Source organism: Bombina bombina, chromosome 4 (assembly GCF_027579735.1).
Source record: "Bombina bombina isolate aBomBom1 chromosome 4, aBomBom1.pri, whole genome shotgun sequence".
NCBI classification, from domain to species: domain Eukaryota; kingdom Metazoa; phylum Chordata; class Amphibia; order Anura; family Bombinatoridae; genus Bombina; species Bombina bombina.
The window spans coordinates 973,950,217-973,972,440 of record NC_069502.1 but is presented as its reverse complement, the minus strand read 5'-3'; the positions used below and the strand labels follow the sequence as shown (position 1 = coordinate 973,972,440).

At 40.0% G+C, this 22,224-nt stretch overlaps 1 protein-coding gene across 1 annotated transcript in view; it reads right to left on the bottom strand.

Moving 5' to 3' along the window:
• The window catches only part of KIZ (kizuna centrosomal protein), a 532,190-nt gene extending 512,061 nt beyond the window's left edge, over positions 1-20,129 (bottom strand). The window contains exons 1-2 of the mRNA XM_053712012.1: positions 20,038-20,129; positions 18,197-18,259 (exon numbers count right to left, since the gene is read on the bottom strand). Coding sequence (XP_053567987.1) covers positions 18,197-18,259; positions 20,038-20,120 — 146 coding nt within the window. The 5' untranslated portion in view covers positions 20,121-20,129. The remainder of the gene's footprint in view (positions 1-18,196; positions 18,260-20,037) is intronic.
• Positions 20,130-22,224: the final 2,095 nt, after the last annotated feature.

Below are 22,224 nucleotides of genomic sequence, written 5' to 3'. Positions count from 1 at the left end.
TCACAAGACCCCTTATTTGAAAGATGTTTATTTATTTTGTCCCCTTTTCCTGTAATTCCTTTCTGAAATTGTAAGCTTTTCAGTTGCTGTTAGAAATGGAAGTGCAGAACACTGTTATATTCCACAGCCATTGCATGCACACTCTAGTGACCTATTTATAACTGTCCCTAATTGACCACAGCAGAGAAAGAAATCTGAGTTACAATATGGCAGCTTCCATTGTTTTATAGACTCTAAAACTTTACACTTATTTTGTCAATATTTAAAAAGGACACTCAAGTCAAAATTAAACTTATCATTCAGATAGAGCATGCAATTATAAACAACTTTCCAATTCATGTCCATTAGCAAAATGTGCACAGTCTTTTTATATTTACACATTCTGAGTCACCGGCTCCTACTGAGCATGTGCAAGAATTCATCAAATATACGTATATGCATTTGTGATTGGCTGATGGCTGTCACATGATACAAGAGGAGTGAAAATAGACATAACTTGGAAATTTAATCGGGGGCGGAGACGGCAACATCCAAGATGGCGGCGTAACACCGGAGCTCCGCAAACGGGTCTATTACAACTACTCTTCTTGGCAACACAAATCGATAAAGCAGTGTACAACTTACACCATTGGACGGCCGATATGAAGGAGTAAATATCAGAGCCAGCTAAGCCCTGGAACGCAAGCGGTAACGTCTGATCCAATCTCTGAAGCATGCAGACACCATCTTAATAACGCTGGACTTCACACACATGGAGAGACATAAGAATCTACAGAGATAGCCTCCCGGATTGGAGAAAGAAGAGACCACATATATAAGGGAGATACATTGCCCCCTAACATTGAAGCCATCACTGCACACAGGCCGAGATAAGGCTACAATACAAGGGAGAGCGTGGAGAGACCCCTTCAGCCACAACAATAATAACCCAAGGGAGTCGCAGCTTACAGCCACTACGCTAACTGTTTTAACTGTGCAGAAACCCCAAAACATTTATAATATAAAGGAGAATAAGACAAACTTTTCTCTAGCCGCCACCGACAAGTAAATGAGGAAACATACTAAAAGGCTCAGCTTTACACATTAAAATATACCTCTAAGGTGTGAAGCCCTACGCAGACAAAACAGAGAACACTCCCTGATATAAAGTATCAAAATTCCACAGCCTGCAACACAGAACCTTAATTAACCTTGAGAGACGGAATCTCTTTTGAACAAAACTACTGTAGCGAACAAGTCGCCACTAACACTATAACAACTTTATACAAAACGGCTGACAAAATGGAGGCTAGAAAAATGTCCATTCAGGACAAACCAGTTCAAACTGCAGAAAGCAAATGAAACACTATGCCTGCTTACTTCACTAATATGGAACGCCACAAAGTAGCACAAGTAAAAGGGAAAAAACATAAATTATGCTTAACTGATAATTTTCTTTTCATTTGACGGGAAAAGTCCACAGCTGCATTCATTACTTTTGGGAATTCAGAACCTGGCCACCAGGAGGAGGCAAAGACACCCCAGCCAAAGGCTTCAAATACCTCTCCCCACTTCCCTCATCCCCCAATCATTCTGCCAAGGGAACAAGGAACAGTAGGAGAAATATCAGGGTGAAAAAGGTGCCAGAAGAACAAAGATGTACTGCCACCTCATAGACAAAGCGCGGACGGGAGCTCTGGACTCTTCCCGTCAGAAGAAAAGAAAATTATCATCAGGTAAGCAAAATTTATGTTTTTCTTCTTAAACGGGAAGAGTCCACGGCTGCATTCTTTACTTTTGGGAAAACAATACCCAAGCTAAAAAGGACACTGAAGGGCGGGTACAAAAAGGCAGACCCTTCAAAGGCACCACAGCCTGATTACTGACACCCTACAAAAAAAACTAAAAATGACAAAAACGTGCTAAAGACCACTCAGACCCAGAATCTGATGAGCACAAAAGTTTCAGAGGAGCCAGCCCTGCGGCTCTCAACGCCCCCGAAAGTATCCCCGACCTAAAGGACAAGAAGCTCTATCAACCCCCGAGAGGGAGAATAGAAAACCCTCTAAGAGATCCAAAGGACCATCTAACAAGGGCTCAAAATCAAAACTTCGAACAAACCCAAGTTTGCCACAAGACCACAGCCCAGGAAGACGAACTCCCAAGAGGACAAGGACCAAAAAGATAAGGCCATACTCAGGAAAAAACGTCACTATGAAGACCAGAGGGACACCCTCATATTCCTGACACAGCACCATACCACATATGGTGCTCCAAAAAAACGCGAGATTCCCATTGCCTTATAGACAAGACGAATCGTCCGGCTAGACAAGCTAGAGAAACATAAAGGATAATTTGCCTAGCAGACAAAAAAAAAAAGAGCTCTTCCGTGAGAACACAGAGCAACCTAAAAACAAAAACTTGCGATGACCAAAGTCCAGGTAGCAAAGCTGACCCTAAGCCATCTTGGGACCTCATCCCACCGAGAAAAAACTTGGCAGCAGCTCCCATCGAGAAAAATTCTTCTAGCAGCAGACGCCACCAGTAGAGAGATGGACATCAAGAGCCCCCCCCCCCCAAAGGGGAGAACAGACGCCATAAAAGTACACGGTCAATACTGCATAGAGCAAACCATGGCGCAACGCACTCTAAGTTCCCTGATTCCGGAGAAAAGAGTACTCTAGAACGGCAATCGGAACATAACTGATGGGCATGGATAACCCGGGCCATTTCATATTCAGCACAAGACGCATGCTCCAAATCAGAGATATCCGTGTCTAAAAAAAATCACTAACAGGCACCCTTTTTACACCCCCTAAGGCTGAGGCACTCACCACCTCCTGTGAACCAGACAACTAACGAGCAGACTCTCTCTGTCGCCACACAGTCAGAATATGAAATTGAAAGTCCCCACTGTTCATAACCCCCCTCAGAAGATATTAACCAATGATTCCGTTTTTTAAAGATAAAAGGAGATCTTACCGGAATCTGCGCTGTGTAACAGGAACACAGCCCTTCAAGTGTGACAGATAGTAGCCTTGCTTCTGACATGGACTTGAGTAACTTGAGTGAATAAAGGCAGGCAGCGAAACTCGTCAATGCTGATTGCCAAGGAGCTGTTAATATGAGTCGGGATGGTTTCGCAGAAAGACTCTCCCTGCATCTCCGGACTCTAACCTTCATCCATGCTCTCACTGAGAGGCTGACAGGATTACTTAAAACTCCAGTCCCATTTCAAAGAGTACTACCCTCCATAAGAGACTATCTTCAATCTTCTGACACTTCTCTGCCAACCTCCTGTGACAAAAAGCAAAGAATGACTGGGGGATGAGGGAAGTGGGGGAGGTATTTGAAGCCTTTGGCTGGGGTGTCTTTGCCGCCTCCTGGTTGCCCGGTTCTAAATTCCCAAAAGTAATGAATGCAGCTGTGGACTCTTCCCGTTTAAGAAGAAAATGGGTATTCACCCCCACAAGACCCAGAAATACAGCCCCAAACAAGCGACATACAGATTTCACCCATAGTATTAACAAATCTAGCCTCTAAACAGGATATTATGGATATCTTTAGAACCTGTCTGACATAAAACATGAACTGTCTACTATCGGGTCTAGAGTAGAAATGTTACAGGTAAACAACGAGGACATTAAAGAAGACATACAACTCATTGACGACAAAATGTCCCACCAGCAAGAAACTATAGACTAATGGAAAAAATAGATGATCTCGAAAATCGCATCAGGAGAAATAACTTAAGAATTAGGGCCATCCCTGAATCAATTTTACCCAGAGATCTTCCAGAATACCTACAAGCATTATTCACCATTATGAAGGAATCATCCTATAAAAGATAATATCCTTTGGACGAGAGCACATAGAGCATTGAGACCTAAGTCGCCCGACAAAGCCCCACCCAGAGATATAATTATAAGATTTAAAGTATTCCAAGAAAAGAAAATGATCCTTAATCAATCCAGAAAAAAATCAACCCATAAAATTCAGAGGCAGTGTTCTTCAGTTTTATCAGGACCTTTCTAAAAGAACCCTCCAACGTAGGAAAGAATTCACCCCTCTAACCTCCATACTGAGAGTCAAGAAAATACCATACCGCTGGGGATTCCACACACAGCTAATGGTTATTATGGACAGTAAAAGAATCATCTGCAAAGCTCCAGAGGACATTGCCTCCTTCTGCAGTAAGTTAGGGCTAGATCCTCCGCCCAACAATGAACCCTCCACCACTCACTCACAAAGTACCTCAAAGAGACAGCACACACGTCAGGAAAAATTGCAAGTCAACACTCCCAAAAAAGGGAAAACCTCAACAGGAACTCTCACTAGACCTCCCCAGTCGAGATTGCAGTCTTCACCAACAACGCCGGACTCTGACCCGGGATGAAAGAAAGGGGGAAAAAAAAGAAATGCTCCTATAAAGGACGATGACAGTTTTTCCCACAAAAAGTGGGGACAGGAAGCACTATAGACACCCTAGAATTCTCAGGTGTTTGCTTAAAAATGATATACTTAGCCAGATACTTTCAGTATAATTGATCGATGCAATAATAAAAAGGTATTCTTTGTATATCACATTAGAAAATCGAGAAGAGTATGAGTCAAGACATTGACTTAACTTATGTGATAATTATTTCTTAAATTTGACCCTTGCACTTTGCAAACCCCATTTTTCTTTTATTCTCTTTAGGCTTTATTTCAGGTTGAGAGAAATGTTTTTGTTTATGATATTGCTATTGTTTTTTAAACTGTATACGTACTGTTTTTTGTTATACTCATGGTTTTATTGTTATGTTGATACAGCACTGTACTGTAAAATTACAGTTACTGATGAGACAACATAATTCCTTCTACCAGACCTGAAAATATATACCCATATAAAACAGAATTTATGTTGTCCTGATAAATTTCTTTCTCCTACGGTGTGTCCGATCCACGGCTTCATCCTTACTTGTGGGATATTCTCATTCCCTACAGGAAATGGCAAAGAGAGCACACAGCAAAGCTGTCCATATAGCCTCCCCTCTGGCTCCGCCCCCCAGTCATTCGACCGACGGTTAGGAGAAAAAGGAGAAACCATAAGGTGCCGTGGTGACTGTAGTGTACAAAAAATAAAATGTTTAAACCTGACTAAAAGCCAGGGCGGGCCGTGGACCGGACACACCGTAGGAGAAAGAAATTTATCAGGTAAACATAAATTCTGTTTTCTCCTACATTGGTGTGTCCGGTCCACGGCTTCATCCTTACTTGTGGGAACCAATACCAAAGCTTTAGGACACGGATGAAGGGAGGGAACAAGTCAGGTAACCTAAACGGAAGGCACCACTGCTTGCAAAACCTTTCTCCCAAAAATAGCCTCCGAAGAAGCAAAAGTATCGAATTTGTAAAATTTGGTAAATGTATGCAGAGAAGACCAAGTCGCTGCCTTACAGATCTGTTCAACAGAAGCCTCATTCTTGAAGGCCCAAGTGGAAGCCACAGCCCTAGTAGAGTGAGCTGTAATTCGTTCAGGAGGCTGCCGTCCGGCAGTCTCATAAGCTAATCGGATGATGCTTTTTAGCCAAAAGGAAAGAGGTAGCAGTAGCTTTCTGACCTCTCCTCTTACCAGAATAGACGACAAACAATGATGATGTCTGTCTGAAATCCTTTGTTGCTTCTAAATAGAATTTTAATGCACGAACCACATCTAGGTTATGTAACAAATGTTCCTTTTTCGAAACTGGATTCGGACACAGAGAAGGAACAACTATTTCCTGGTTAATATTCCTATTGGAAACCACCTTTGGAAGAAAACCAGGCTTGGTACGTAAAACTACCTTATCTGTATGAAAAACCAGATAGGGTGAAGTACACTGCAAAGCAGACAATTCAGAAACTCTTCTAGCAGAAGAAATAGCAACCAAAAACAGAACTTTCCAAGATAGTAACTTAATATCTATGGAATGTAAAGGTTCAAACGGAACCCCTTGAAGAACTGAAAGAACTAAATTCAGACTCCATGGAGGAGTCACAGGTCTGTAGACAGGCTTAATTCTGACCAATGCCTGTACGAACGTCTGAACATCTGGCACAGCTGCCAGACGTCTGTGTAACAAGACAGACAGAGCAGATATCTGTCCCTTTAAAGAACTGGCTGACAGACCTTCCTCCAGACCTTCTTGGAGAAAGGAAAGAATCCTTGGAATTCTAATTTTACTCCATGAGTAACCCTTGGATTCGCACCAATAGAGATATTTCTGCCATATCTTGTGGTAAATTCTCCTGGTTACAGGCTTTCTAGCCTGAACCAGAGTATCTATAACAGATTCTGAAAACCCACTCTTAGATAGAATCAAGCGTTCAATCTCCAAGCAGTCAGCTGCAGAGAAACTAGGTTTGGATGTTCAAATGGACCTTGCACTAGAAGGTCCTGTCTCAATGGTAGCTTCCATGGTGGAGCCGATGATATATTCACCAGGTCTGCATATCAAGTCCTGCGTGGCCACGCAGGAGCTATTAGAATCACCGAAGCCTTCTCCTGTTTGATCCTGGCTACTAGCCTGGGGAGTAGAGGAAACGGTGAAAAGACATACGCTAGATTGAATGACCAAGGCGCCACTAATGCATCTACCAATGTCGCCTTGGGATCCCTGGACCTGGACCCGTAGCGTGGAACCTTGGAGTTCTGACGAGACGCCATCAGATCCAGATCTGGAATGCCCCATAGTTGAGTTAACTGGGCAAAGACCTCCGGGTGAAGTTCCCACTCCCCCGGATGGAAAGTCTGACGACTCAAATTATCCGCCTCCCAGTTGTCTACTCCTGGGATGTGAATTGCAGATAGATGGCAGGAGTGATCCTCCGCCCATTTGATGATCTTGGATACTTCTCTCATCGCCAGGGAACTCTTCGTTCCTACCCGATGATTGATGTACGCTACAGTCGTCATGTTGTCCGACTGAAATCTTATGAATTTGGCCTTCGCTAGTTGAGGCCAAGCCAGGAGCGTATTGAATATCGCTCTTAATTCCAAAATGTTTATCGGGAGAAGAGATTCTTCCCGAGACCATAGACCCTGAGCTTTCAGGGAGTCCCACACCGCGCCCCAGCCTAGGAGACTGGCGTCGGTCGTGACAATGATCCACTCTGGTCTGCGGAAACTCATTCCCTGCTACAGGTGATCCTGAGCCAACCACCAGAGAAGCGAGTCTCTGGTTTTCTGGTCCATTTGAATCTGGGGAGACAAGTCTGCATAATCCCCATTCCAGTTGCAATTGTCTTAAATGAATTCGAGCAAAAGGAACCACGTCCATTGCCGCAACCATTAGTCCTATCACCTCCATGCACTGAGCTATGGAGGGCTGAGGAATGGATTGAAGAACTCGACAAGCGTTCAGAAGCTTTAACTTCCTGACCTCTGTCAGAAAGATCTTCATTTCTACGGAGTCTATTATTGTTCCCAGAAAGGGAACCCTTGTGGACGGGGACAGAGAACTTTTTTCTATGTTCACCTTCCACCCGTGAGACCTGAGAAAGGCTAAAACAATGTCTGTATGAGCCCTTGCTTTGGAAAGGGACGACGCTTGTATTAGAATGTCATCTAGGTAAGGTGCTACTGCAATGCCCCTCGGCCTTAGCACCGCTAGAAGGGACCCTAGCACCATTGTGAAAATTCTGGGAGCAGTGGCTAAACCGAACGGAAGAGCCACGAACTGGTAATGCTTGTCCAGAAAGGCGAACCTCAGGAACTGATGGTGATCTTTGTGGATAGGAATATGCAGGTACGCATCCTTTAAGTCCACGGTAGTCAAGTATTGACCCTCCTGGATCGTTGGTAAAATTGTCCGAATGGTTTCCATTTTGAATGATGGAACTCTGAGGAATTTGTTTAGAATTTTTAAGTCCAGAATTGGCCTGAAAGTTCCTTCTTTTTTGGGAACTACAAACAGGTTTGAGTAAAAACCCAGTCCTTGTTCCGCTGTTGGAACTGGGTGTATCACTCCCATCTTTAATAGGTCTTCTACGCAACGTAAGAATGCCTGTCTCTTTATCTGGTCTAAAGATAAGCGAGACATGTGGAATCTTCCCCTTGGAGGAAGTTCCTTGAACTCTAGAAGATACCCCTGAGAAACAATTTCTAGTGCCCAGGGGTCCGGAACATCTCTTGCCCAAGCCTGAGCAAAGAGAGAAAGTCTGCCCCCTACTAGATCCGGTCCCGGATCGGGGGCTACCCCTTCATGCTGTCTTGGTAGCAGCAGCAGGCTTTTTGGCCTGTTTTCCCTTGTTCCAGCCTTGCAATGGTTTCCATGCTGGTTTAGGCTGGGAAGTGTTACCCTCTTGTCTAGAGGCTGCAGAGTTAGAAGCCGGTCCGTTCCTGAAATTGCGAAAGGAACGAAAATTAGACTTATTTTTTGCTTTGAAAGGCCTATCCTGTGGAAGGGCATGGCCCTTTCCCCCAGTGATGTCTGAAATAATCTCCTTCAATTCCGGCCCGAAAAGGGTCTTACCCTTGAAAGGAATACTAAGCAATTTTGTTTTGGACGACACATCCGCCGACCAAGATTTTAGCCAAAGCGCCCTGCGCGCCACTATTGCAAAACCTGAATTTTTCGCCGCTAATTTAGCCAATTGAAAAGCGGCATCCAAAATAAAGGAATTAGCCAACTTTAGTGCGTGAATTCTGTCCATGACCTCATCATATGGAGTCTCCTTTTGGAGCGAATTTTCTAGTTCATCGAACCAAAAAGACGCCGCCGTGGTGACAGGAATAATGCACAAAATTGGTTGAAGAAGGAAACCTTGCTGAACAAAAATCTTCTTAAGCAATCCTTCCAATTTTTTTATCCATAGGATCTTTGAAAGCGCAACTGTCCTCTATAGGAATAGTTGCATGCTTAGCTAACGTTGAAACTGCCCCCTCTACCTTAGGGACCGTTTGCCATGCATCCCTTCTGGGGTCGACAATGGGGAACATTTTCTTAAATATAGGAGGGGGAACAAAAGGTACACCTGGCTTCTCCCACTCCTTAGTCACTATGTCCGCCACCCTCTTGGGTATCGGAAACGCATCAGCGTGCACTGGGACCTCTAAAAATGTGTCCATTTTGCATAACTTCTCTGGAATCACCAAAGTATCACAATCATCAAGTGTAGCTAGCACCTCCTTAAGCAGAGCACGGAGATGTTCTAGCTTAAATTTAAATGCCACGATATCAGGTTCTGCCTGCTGAGAAATTTTTCCTGAGTCAGAGATTTCTCCCTCGGACAGACCCTCCCTCACTGCCAACTCAGATTGATGTGAGGGCATAACAGATAAATTATCCTCTGCGCCTACTTGCTCATCCTCTGTATTTAAAACTGAGCAATCACGCTTTCTAGGAAATGCTGGCAGTTTGGATAAAAGAGCTGCTAGAGAATTATCCATTACTGCTGTTAATTGTTGCATAGTAACAAGCATTGGCGCGCTAGATGTACTAGGTATCGCCTGCGCGGGCAAAGCTGGTATTGACACAGAAGGAGAGGATGATGAACTATCCCCACTACCTTCATTTAAAGAATCATCTTGGGCAACATTAGTAAATGTGACAGTACTGTCCTTTTTGGACGCCATGGCACAATTCACACATAGATTTAATGGGGGAACTACCTTGGCATCCATACACACAGAACATAGGCTACAGACATGTTAAACAGACTTAGGCAGGTTTTTAATGCAGTAGAAACAATTTTAAACAAAACCGTTACTGTCTCTTTAAATAATAAAAAGGGCACACTTTATTTCTGAATGATAGAAAAAACTCAAAGAAATATCCGATCTTTATGAAATTTATACCCCAGTGTCTTAATGCTTTGTATTGCACATCAATTTTCAAGCCACTTAACCCCTAAATGTCCAAACCGGAGCAAAAAAAACAATTAACCGGTTAAAACACACTACAGTCCCTGCCACAGTCTTTGCTGCGGCGTTTACCTTCCTTAGGGGTTATTCACAACAGTAATAAGCCTCTCTGAAGTCATTTTCTAAGCCTCTGGACCTTCCACGTGAAGCTGCATGAACTGCCTAGTGAAAAGTAACTGCGCAACTGAGGCGCGAAAATGAGGCCTCCTCCCTCTGCATTCCAGAGTGAAGGGGCCTTTCTGACAAGATTAGGTGTCTAAACGGCTGCCAGGCGAAAAATAAAGTTCCCCACAAGTGTTTCAAAGTTTGCAAAACACTCCAAATGTCACCTAAACATGATAAAAACCAAGCGACTTAGCCCATAATAGTGTCAACCAGCATAGAGCCCAAGTTATAAGCCTTAATTCTGTTACTGAGTCTAAGAAAATGGCTTACCTATCCCAGAAGGGAAAACTGACAGTCTTCTAGCATTACAAAGTCTTGTTAGAAAAGTGACTGATCATACCTGAAGCAGATAAGCCCCCAACTGAAGTTCTCTGGTTTCAACAGTCCTGCGTGGGAACAGCAATGGATTTTAGTTACTGGTGCTAAAATCATACTCCTCTTTTAACAGAAATCTTCATCACTTTCTGTTGTAGAGTAAATAGTACAAACCGGCACTATTTTAAAATAACAAACTCTTGATAGAAGAAATAAAAACTACAACTAACACCACATACTCTTTACCATCCCCGTGGAGATGCTACTTGTACAGAGCGGCAAAGAGAATGACTGGGGGGCGGAGCCAGAGGGGAGGCTATATGGACAGCTTTGCTGTGTGCTCTCTTAGCCAAGGATGAAGCCGTGGACCGGACACAACAACGTAGGAGAAATCAATCACTCATTAATCAGATATATACTCATGACACAAGCCCAAGCTAAACATCTACATCCCTTAGCACTATTGACACAAAATGCTAAAGGACTTAATTCCCCTTGTAAACACTCCTAGGCCCTTTCAGACATAGCAAAACGCCATATAGACATTTTATACCTTCAAGAAACCCACTTTAGACATAAAATAGAACCCAAGTATTTTGGAAAAACATATACAGATGGCCCTCGTTTTACAACGGTTCAATTTACACCGTTTCAGAATAACAACCTTTTTTTCCAGTCATGTGACTGCTATTGAAAAGCACTGAGAAGCCAGTAGGTGGAGCTGTCCGCTTGTGTTGCAGGTTGTTAGGTTTATAATGCGGTTTAGCAAATGTTTTTGTTCATTTAACTTAGTTGAATTATATATTCTGTGTTGTGTGATTATTTTATTAGGTTTATAATGCTGTTTAGCATTTAAAGTCTTCATTTCAAAGCTTTAAAAATAATTTATTAGATGTTACTTATGACAATTTTGAGAGGGGCCTGGAACCCATCTCCCTCACTTACCATTGACTTACATTATAAACTGGGTTTCAATTTACAACGGTTTAGATTTACAACCATTCCTTCTGGAACCTAACCCCGGCGTAAACCGAGGGCTACCTGTATTGAACACTATCACAGCTCATGTCCCACTAAGAAAGGAGGAGTTAGCATATTAATTAAAAAATCTGTCCCGTTTACACTCATTCAGAAATTGGCAGGCACAGAAGGTAGATTCGTAGGGCTAGTTGGCCTCCTTTTTCGTAGACCCATCACACTGATAAATATTTATGCCCCAAACACTAAGCAAAGACAGTTCTTTACTAAAATGTTTAACCGTCTTTTAGACATTTCAAAAGGTTCTATATTTCTAGGCGGGGGCATTGTACAAGCTACAATGGACAGCACAAAACCCCATATTAAACACCCTAATAAAACTGCAACATTGCTATGGAAAAATCTAAAGACACACAAGCTATATGACATTTGGCGGTTCATACATCCAAATAAAAAAAGACTTTACCTTTTTCTCCCACCCAAATAAGACTTATAGTAGGATAGACTATATATTCGCTGACCAATCAAGACTTACCAATGTAACTAGCTGTGAGATTTCCCCCACGGCTTGGTCCGATCATAGAAGCGTAAAATTCCAATTCCAATGGTCAGACGAATTCTCCAGCCCTTATATATGGAAATTGGATGATACTCTCCTAACCAATACACAAACAATTGGAAAACTACACAATACAATCACGGAATATTTCCAAATTAACAACCCTTCTACAGACAACAATTTTGCTCTAGACTACCTCCACAAACAGTCCCCCCTGGACCAGGATATCTTAACACAACTCACCCAGGCTAGGAAGACGCTAGATGACTATTTACAAATAGAATATCAAACACTCCACAGGAAAACAAACAGCATGTTTCACTATGAGAGTAATAGAGCAGGGAAACTCTTGGCCGGAGCCCTTAAAAAGAAAAGGATCAAATCCCATATATATGAACTTCATTCCCAGGTCCAAACACCTGCTAAGACTATGCCTGATATCCTCCAAGTTTTTCACACATATTATTCAAAATGATACAACTTATACTCCGATATACCATTACACCATACACCTTTTAATTTAGAATCTTATCTACAAAACTGTTCCCTACTGACACTAGATCCAGACCAATTGTCAGACCTTTACTCCCCAATTACCCCTCTTACCATAAAATCTCTTACTCAAGGTAAAAGTCCAGGCCCAGATGGTTTTACAGTAAAGTATTATAATATATTTCAGAAATTCTAGCCCCTAAGTTAAGTAAAGTCTTTAGCGATATCTTTCAAGAAACCGTGTTCCCACCCCAGATGCTAGAGGCGCATGTAGTGGTCATACCTAAGCGGGGAAAACCAGCTGACACCATATCTGCATTCAGACCCATATCTCTACTAAATGTAGATGTCAAAATGTATGCAAAAATCGGGGGCGGAGCCTACAGCTGTTGCGGAAGGTCATGTTTTAGAGGAGCTCCCGATTCTCACTAGGTTTTAAAGAGTAATTTTACGCAAAATTGAATTCTAACAGCAGAGTTTTGAACTACATGCTCTTGAGAAGCCCTGGGAGAGTTTGTGAACATATCTCGCAAAGATGATTCTTCCTATGCTCTTCAGCTAAGCGATGTGTAAACAGACCGCATGGCCTGTGCCAGGCCTCTGTTCACCTACGCTGCTGGGGTTGCTGCACATTCCGCCCCCAGGATTTGAATGATCCTGGGTTATAAGCAGTGAAAAGCGCTGCACTACCTATACTTCAAATACGCACATATATATGTACAAGAACCTGACTTCTAGCTCGTTCTAATCTGTCTAAGCCTGACATTACACGGCAGGAAGCCATGTTGTCAGTGGAAAAGCCGCATAGAAGAAGCTCGGATCAGGCTATGGCAGGGTTATCTTTATGGGAGAGGAAGATAAAACAGCTATTCACTGTACACTTTGAGCAACTCGAACAACAGCTATACCAGGCCTTCAAAATTATGCCTACATATCTTATGGAAGATCCCTTACCTCTAAAAGACTCACAGGATCCTGAAAGTGAAGCAGAGAACACTGGGCCTTCTGAACCCACCGACTAGGAGTCGGTCAAAAGAAGCGGCATTGTAAGGAACATTTCTTAAATCCCATTAGAGGGGCTCAGCAACCCAGACATGAAAAGTCCAGCCGTAGCTTCATATAGCTTGATGACTCACTCTGGGAACTATGTTCCATGATATACCTGCATCCAATGGCATGGGTCCAAACAAGGGCCACATACTACGAATCTACACGGGGAACAGCTACAACTTGCCGCCAACTCGGATCTGAGAAACTGGAGTCAGTACCATGAGAAGCAGAGCGCCCCAAGACCACCAAAATCTATTGATAAATCTTGAGTCGGCTAAACTAGCTTGATAGCCCTTGACAAGATCGAAGCGCAGTCCTTCTTGTTATTGCCTGTTTGGACATTTTTCGGGACATAGTAGGAACAGCTGAACTTCCCATCTATACTAGACATGTGTGGGTTAATGCTTTCACAAAGATTTACTATTTATTGCTATCAGTTGTAGCTTTCCTCTGTGCCTATAATAACCTCTTATCTGTTATCTCACGTTTTGTGTAACTGCTGGTGATCTGACTGCTAAGATGAAGGGTTCTGGATGTAATTACGTATTTCTACCAATACTGTATTAACACGTACAAATGATTTATTAAATGCCCTTTTTAATGCCTAAAAAAAAAAATGTATGCAAAAATCATTGCATCTAGAATAAATAAAATACTCCCATCACTGATACATGTTGTTAGGATTCCCTCCATTCAGAAAAGCGAGAGATAATACCACCAAAATACTGAATATCACCAATTACATAACAAGACACAGAATACCTTCGGTACTCGTGCTGGCAATCAAAATCCTAGCCAATCAAATTAGAACTGAACCCAACATTAAAGGAATCAATATTGGTTCAATGGAATGCAAAACGTCCCTGTATGCGGAGGATGTATTCCTCACTCTCACAAATTTTCAGGAATCAATACCAGCCTTGATGTGAATCATACAGAGATATGGAGAATTCTACAAACTTCAAAATAAATATAACCAAATCAGAATGCATAAGCTTTTCATTAACACAAAAGGACACTCATATACTCACTTCACTCCAATTTCATCACCAACCAGTGGCTATAAAATATCTGGGTATATAGGTATCCTCTAAATTAGAGAAACTAGTATCACTAAATTATGATCCCATTAAAAAGCAAATCCTGACTATGTTACAAACCTGGAGCCACAAACTTATCTCGTGGATCGGGCGCATCAACGCTACTAAAATAATGATATTGCCTAAAGTTTTATATGTCATGCAAACATTACGATACCAATCTCAATGCAGACAACTAGGGGGACTATGCTGCCACCCAGCAAATAGAGACAGGATATACCTTAACTTACCCTTGCTTCCACTAGAAACCCTGACAACTTGAGACAAAACCATAAAATCACATAAAACAATATCATCTCCCTACTCCCCATTGACCTCTCCTAGATAATCATACATTCCCACTCTCTCCTATAATCACAGATTCAGTAGAGACCACAATTCATAGGGCAAAACCATGTTATTCTCTCTTAAACAATGGCAAACTGAAATCCCAATCAGACATTTCAGAGACATTAGGAACTCAGTTTAATAACTGGTTCAAATACCACCAAACACAATACATCTCCTCTCACCTGGATAGAACTAACATCTGTCGCCCACTCACCCCTTTTGAATTACTATGCTGGCTACCACACCCACGTAAGGGTATTTTATAACGGCTATATAAGCTTTAAACTACACCACACCCAAATAGCCTTCCATCATATGTATCTAAATGGGAAAATGAAATAACAGACACATTACCAGTAACAGAGTGGCACAGAATATTTATACAAATGAGTAAATCCTCATCCTCTATATATTCATTTTGGAAATGAACCTCAAACTCTTATGTAGGTGGTATTACACGCCAGCTAGGTTGGGAACTATGATCCAGGGCTACTCAACTAATTGTTGGAGAGGTTGTGGAGAAAATGGTACATTCATACACTTATGGTGGACATGCCCACTTGCAAATCACTACTGGTCTAATATAAAAAAAGAGATCAAACCATTGAGCCTTTGTACCTACCTATTTAACAAATTCCCACCGATTAAGTATATATTACGCAAAACCTTATTAACCATCATGATAAACACAGCCAAGCGCATCATACCACCACATTGGAGGAATATTACCTTACCCAACACTCAACATTGGAGAGATCGAGTGTCTGCAACTCTCCAGTTAGAAAAATACCATTATATTCAAAAAAAAAATGATGACTATTTAGCAATATGCTTTATATGGGAAGAATATATAGAACATCATCACAGAAATGGCCGATAGGCAGGACGGTACACCTGAATACATCTCAATCATTTACTTACACAGCCTAATTAGGAATTCACGTTTAAATAATACACACAGTCAAATTTGAATGTTACACAAATTGTTTATGTTATGTTTTTATAATGTTAAGTATCTACACTGCAGCAAACAATGTCAATTTATTGTATCCAGTAAACTCATGTAATTTCAACTGTAGAACTAAATAAAGCTTAAAAAAAAAAAAAAAAAAACTTGGAAATTTATCAGAAAAATATCTACTACTCATTTGAAGTTCAGACTAAGTACTATTGCATTGTCTTTTTATCATGCATTTGTTGATTAAGCAAATCTGCTGTATTTACTGGTCCTTTAAACAGCTAATGAAACTTTAGAAAATACAACTACATGTTATTCTCAGACTAATCTTTTCTTTGAATGTATCATTCTAGCTAGCATTTATTTAGTTTTTAAAGTAAATGTAAACTTACATGAATCAGTGCCCGGTTTTTAAAAATACTATTAAAAACAGGGGCACTTTCATTCATGAAAATAGTACAGAGGAGCTGCGGCGGGGGATCGTAGATCCGGCTTTGCTGCAGAAAAAGGTATTTTAAAAAAAACGCTGCAATGTAAACTTTCATGAATGAAAGTGCCCCTGTTTTTAATAGTATTTTTAAAAATCAGTATTCATGTAATTTTACATTCACTTTAATGTCATTTTAAAGATTCAGACAGAGCATACAGTATTAAGCAACTTTCTAATTTACCATATTATCAAATGTATTTAATTCTCTTGGTATTATTTGTTCAAGGAGAAGCAATGCACTATTGGGAGCTAGCTGAACATATGGAGGGAACCAATGAACAAAGGCAAATGTGTGCAGCCACCAATCAGCAGCTAGCTCTCATTAGTGCATTGCTGTACCCGAGACCTCCTACATATGTTTTTCAACAAAAGATTCCAAGACAATGAAGCAAATTAAATTAAATAAGTAAAATTGGAAAGTTGTTTAAAATTGCATGTTCTATCTATACCATGAAAGTTTCATTTTGGACTTTACTGCCCCTTTCAATGTTTCTACAGAACAAATGTTAAATGGAGATTGTAGTGCAAAACGAACATGCTCTAATTCATAAGAACATTGTTTAGAGAAAGTAAAGTAAAACTTAAACGGGAATGAAAGTACATGCAATAAAAAAAAAACTATTCATTTATACTTCAAATATTAAAATGTACACATTCTTTTTATATGCATGCTTTTTGAGGCTACAGCTGCTACTGAGCATGTGCAAAAGTGCACAGTATATACCTATATTAATTTTGCGATTAGTTGATGGCTGTAGCATGATACGGGGGGGTGGACTGGATTGAGTTTGAAATTTGCAAGAAAATAATTATATTGCTCATTTCAAAATCAAAGTATGTGCTATTGTTTTCTTCGTTCTCTTGCTTTCTTTATTTGAAAAAGAAGGCATCTAAGCTATTTTTTGGTTCAGATCCATGGAAAGCACTTGTTTATTGGTAGGTGAATTTACCCACCAATCAGCAAGAACAACACAGTGTGTTCACCAAAAATGGGCCGGCATCTAAACTTACATTCTTGCATTTCAAATAAAGATACCAAGAGAATGAAAAGAATTTGATAATAGGAGTAAATTAGAAAGTTGCTTAAAATTGCATGCATCTGAATCACGATAGAAAAAAATTGGGTTCAGTGTCCCTTTAATGTGTATTTGTCATTTTTTTAATTCTACTGTATTTAGTGGCCCTTTAAATGTTCATGATTCAGATAGAGCATGCAGTTTTAAACAACTTTCCAATTTATTTTTAAGATCAAATTTGCTTAATTCTCTTGGTATATGTTGTTGAAAGGTAAATCTAAGTAGGGCTCTTAGAAGCTCAGGAGGGTGCACGTGTCTTTAGCATTCTATGGCAGCAGAATTTGCTACAATGTTTGTAGCAATGTTTGTAGCAATGTTTGTAGCAATGTTTTGCTTTGCCGTAAAACACTGCTCCTATAAAATGCTAGACACGGGCATGCGCTTTAGCTCCTACAATTCTACCTAAATTTACTCTTTAGAAATCATACCAAGAGAACAAAATGCATTTGATAATAGAAGTCAATTGGAACATTTTTAAAAATGTACTGAATCATGTACATTTAGAACAGATTTTTTGTCCCTTTAACAAACATAAAGTAGTTAAACACATAGAATAAGCACACTCTGCCAGAGATGAACACAGATGGTAAATAGCAGGGTTGTAGGATTGTTGCTGCAAACTGGCACAGCTGCTTTTTCCTACTTGAGTATCACATGTATCTAAATCAAGGCCCAACCTCCAGTTTCTAAATATTTCTAAAACCGCCTTAATTTACATATAAATATACCTATATTCATGCATATAAAAAAAAATAATACAAAAGCACAACAAAAGAGTTACAAATTAGTTAATGAAGAATACCTATGAATATACTTACATGTATGAATCAGATGAACTACATTCAAACAATTTCCTTTCCAACTCCAATCTCTTTCTTTCACTGTAATATAAAAATGTATCAGGTGAAAGTAACAAATATTATTGTGATCAATTATTTGATAAACCTGATTACATGGACTTGATTGTTAAAGTGAAGGTCAATTTTCATCAATCAGTGCCCGGTTTTTAAAAATACTTTTAAAAACAGGGGCACTTTCATTGATGAAAATTTACATTGCACTGGATTTGAAGAAATACTTACCTTTTACTTCTGCAAAACCGGATTGCTGATCTCAGTCTCAGTTCCTCTGTACTGACGTCAGAAATGACAAAACCGGCTTCCTCCAATCATGGCTTGCACCCCAGAGCGTCCAGCTCGTGATGCCCGGCTGTGATTGGAGGAAGCCAGTTTCGTCATTGCTGTGGTCTACAGCAGGAAGAAGAAGAAGGGAGATCGTCGATCCGGCTTTGCAGGAATAAAAGGTAAGTATTTCTTCAAATCCAGTGCAATGTTAATTTTCATCAATGAAAGTGCCCCTGTTTTTAAAAGTATTTTTAAAAACCGGGCACTCATTGATGAAAATTGACCTTCACTTTAAAGCATGCAGAGTTAGCCTAAGAAAGGCAACAAAATGAACAACTTGCATACTATTGTGTTTTACACCGTAATATTGATTTCACATACATCATTTTATTGATAATTCAGATGACAAAATATTTCATATAAATTATACACACACATATTCACAATGGAATTAAAGTATTTGGACGGTGGACTATGTTTATAAGTTTCCCTTTCAAAGTGAATGAAGAAAAATTGATAATAGGAGTAAATTAGAAAGTTGCTTAAAATTGCAAGCTCTATCTGAATCATGAAAGAACAAATTTGGATTCAGTGTCCCTTTAAAGATGCACATAAACTTTTAACAAAAAGGCAACAGCCAATATTTTGATTAATGTTTTTGAATACCTTTTTTTCCGTTAATGCCAAAGGCTTTTTAAATTTCTTAAAGGGCATTTGTTAGTTTGACCAAATACACAAGATCTGAAAGCAGAGAAGTAAGTGACAGATATACTCAAGAAAATATCAGGGCTGGTGACATTTAAACTTTAAGAATAGGATAGGGCAGTGGGTAAAAGTTGCCAGTTAGCAATGCAAAGGTATCTCAGCTACATTAATAATATGTATAATACCAATAGTGATTAAAAAAAAACTGTTTCTTAACTAGAAACCATAATAAAAAAATAGCTGTCATTTGCATAGTGGCTAAACCTGACAATGCAATGTAATTCCATTGCACTGACTACTATCACCTCCTAGCTGTATACTGCATGATACATTATCACTAGTTCCCAAGCATTTGTAATGACTATAGCAGTTTACTAATTATACTAATTAGAATCAAAAGCAGTGGTTAAGATTTGCAACCTAACAAAAGACTTTGTAACTGTATTTTAAATAAGCATCAAATACAAGATCTCAGTTCTGCTTGTTTACATAAAATACCCATATTCTAGGCCACATGATAACATATATGTTTGTCAATGCACTGTATGTTCAATAAACATGCCAACTGTGTAACATTAGATAGCAACCATGTAGTGTTATTACTGTATTGATGATTTCAGCAAAAGGACAGAAATATACTGTCTGCACGCATCAATCACAATGATCTCAACACTGCATGCATAATATGAAATTCACTGCAAAGACTGCCAGTTAAAGATTCTGAACACTGAACGTGTAATTGGCAAATATCTAAATTACATTTGCAAGTAAGAAAGCGGTAGCCTGCTGCAGCAGCTTGTACACATTAAAGGGAAGTCTGCGGATCTCACCAGTCTCTAAGACTCCGCTGCAGATTGCTGACCCGGTCTTCGTACTCAGGCATGGTGTGGAACTCTCCCTTGGTCTCAGTCATTTGTATTACTTTTCTTAAAAAATCGAAGCGTTAACATGTATGTAGAGCTGAACTACTACCATTCCCAGCATGCAATTGGAAACTGTCATGGCCGCCGGTATCTATGGAGACTAGAAGAAACACAGGAAGTAATATTCTCCCTAACACAGGCTCTTTAAAACCCATCAGAAAACTGCTTATTTAGATGCGGGAGCTTGATAATTTAGCAGCGTGGTACTAATAAACAAATATGTAATTTAAGAATCACGCAGCAACAGTGTATTTTGCATCTAGTTTGGGATCCTCAAATTAATATTCATTATTTCTAAGTTTTTACTACATTACTAAATTATTATAACCCATTCAAATGGGTTTCATTATGGACTGGATTTCTATTTACGCTATTATGTATTTTTAGCCGCGTTGGTGTATGTGTATAGGTCAGACATCTCAACCTACAAAAACTAATTTCAGGGAGGTGGCTTCAACCACTACTGCGCCTCCCCCCCCCTCCCAGTTATATATTAGACACCTTGAAACCATAAATAAGATAGAGACTTATCATTAAAGTAGCTTCCCACTAAAGTCACATTTAAAAAAAAGTAGCTTAATTGCACAACCACATACAACAAACCTATTTTCCAGTGATCGTACGCTTGTTGAATGCTTAAATATTTTAGAATACAAAGTTTAATTACGTGCAGTAAATAAGGTAGTATTTGTGTTTTATTTTATTAAAATCAGTGAGGGCCGTTTGGTTACTGATGCTTTGAGGGTTCTATAACGTCCCAGTAACTAAAGGCATTCCTCAAAGGGAAACTTTTCCGGATTTGGGCCACATTGGATCATGGTACTTGGAGTTTCAGGGAGATTGCATTCCATTTGCTGGAATCCGGGAGCCGCTATTACAATCAGCGAGACTCCCTGAACTTCAGGGAGAGTTGGGATGTCTGATAGGTTTAGGCGTTTTGGCCTAGTTTAATTTAAAATGTTCAGTTTCTCCAAATTAGGCTATTTCAATTTATAGGAGTTACCCAAGGTTATATCCCAAATAAATTATTTTTTTTATAGTTTTTTTAATCGGATTAAAACTTTTTTTTTTAATAAAACACGTTCTATTTCCAATCTGTAAATGTTTTACTGCAGCAGGCAGTTTGAACTTTGCACAAACATTAAAATACATTTATTTTCATTCGCTAAATACAAGTGCGTTAATATTTTTGGCTACATTCCAAAAAAATGCACTAGCAGTACAAGTTTGTTTTTTCCTACATGCGCAGTTAGTTTTTAATATGCAGTCCAGATTCATTGATAGGCAAGGTGTCCGTGACTAGCCCTTGCAGTGTCTGCCTCAACCTTAGTATATCTTTTCTTTCTGATTAAATAATAGGAATTAAAAAAAAATACGTAGTGTGAATAAAGTTAGTGGTTTGTCAAGAGACTGCTAGCGATATTGGGTGATAAGTTATGGAAAAAATAAAGCCTGAGTGAAATACTGGATGTGTATCTGCATCTGTATAATAACACCCAGCGCTATATAATGACACAGTAGTGACACTGGCACATGGGTATAGCCAGAGGAGGGCTAGTTATAGCATCAGTGGTATCTGCATCAGTATAATAGCAACAGACACTATACAAAGACACAGCAGTGACACTAGCACATGGGTATAGCCAGAGGAGGGTTGGTTATAGGATCAGTGGTATCTGCATAAGTATAATAACACCCAGCACTATATAATGACACTGTAGCGACACTGGTTCATGGGTATAGCCAGAGGATGGCTGGTTATAGGATCAATGGTATCTGCATCAGTATAATAACACCCAGCACTAAATAATTACACCGTAGTGACACTGGCACATGGGTATAGCCAGAGGAGGGGTGGTTATAGGATCAGTGGTATCTGCATCAGTATAATAACACCAAGCACTATATAATGACACCGTAGTGACACTGGCACATGGTTATAGCCAGACAAGGGCTGGTTATAGGATCAGTAGTATCTGCATCAGTATAATAACACCAAGCACTATATAATGACACAGTAGTGACACTGGCTCATGGGTATAGCCAGAGGATGGCTGGTTATAGGATCAGTGGTATCTGCATCAGCATAATAAC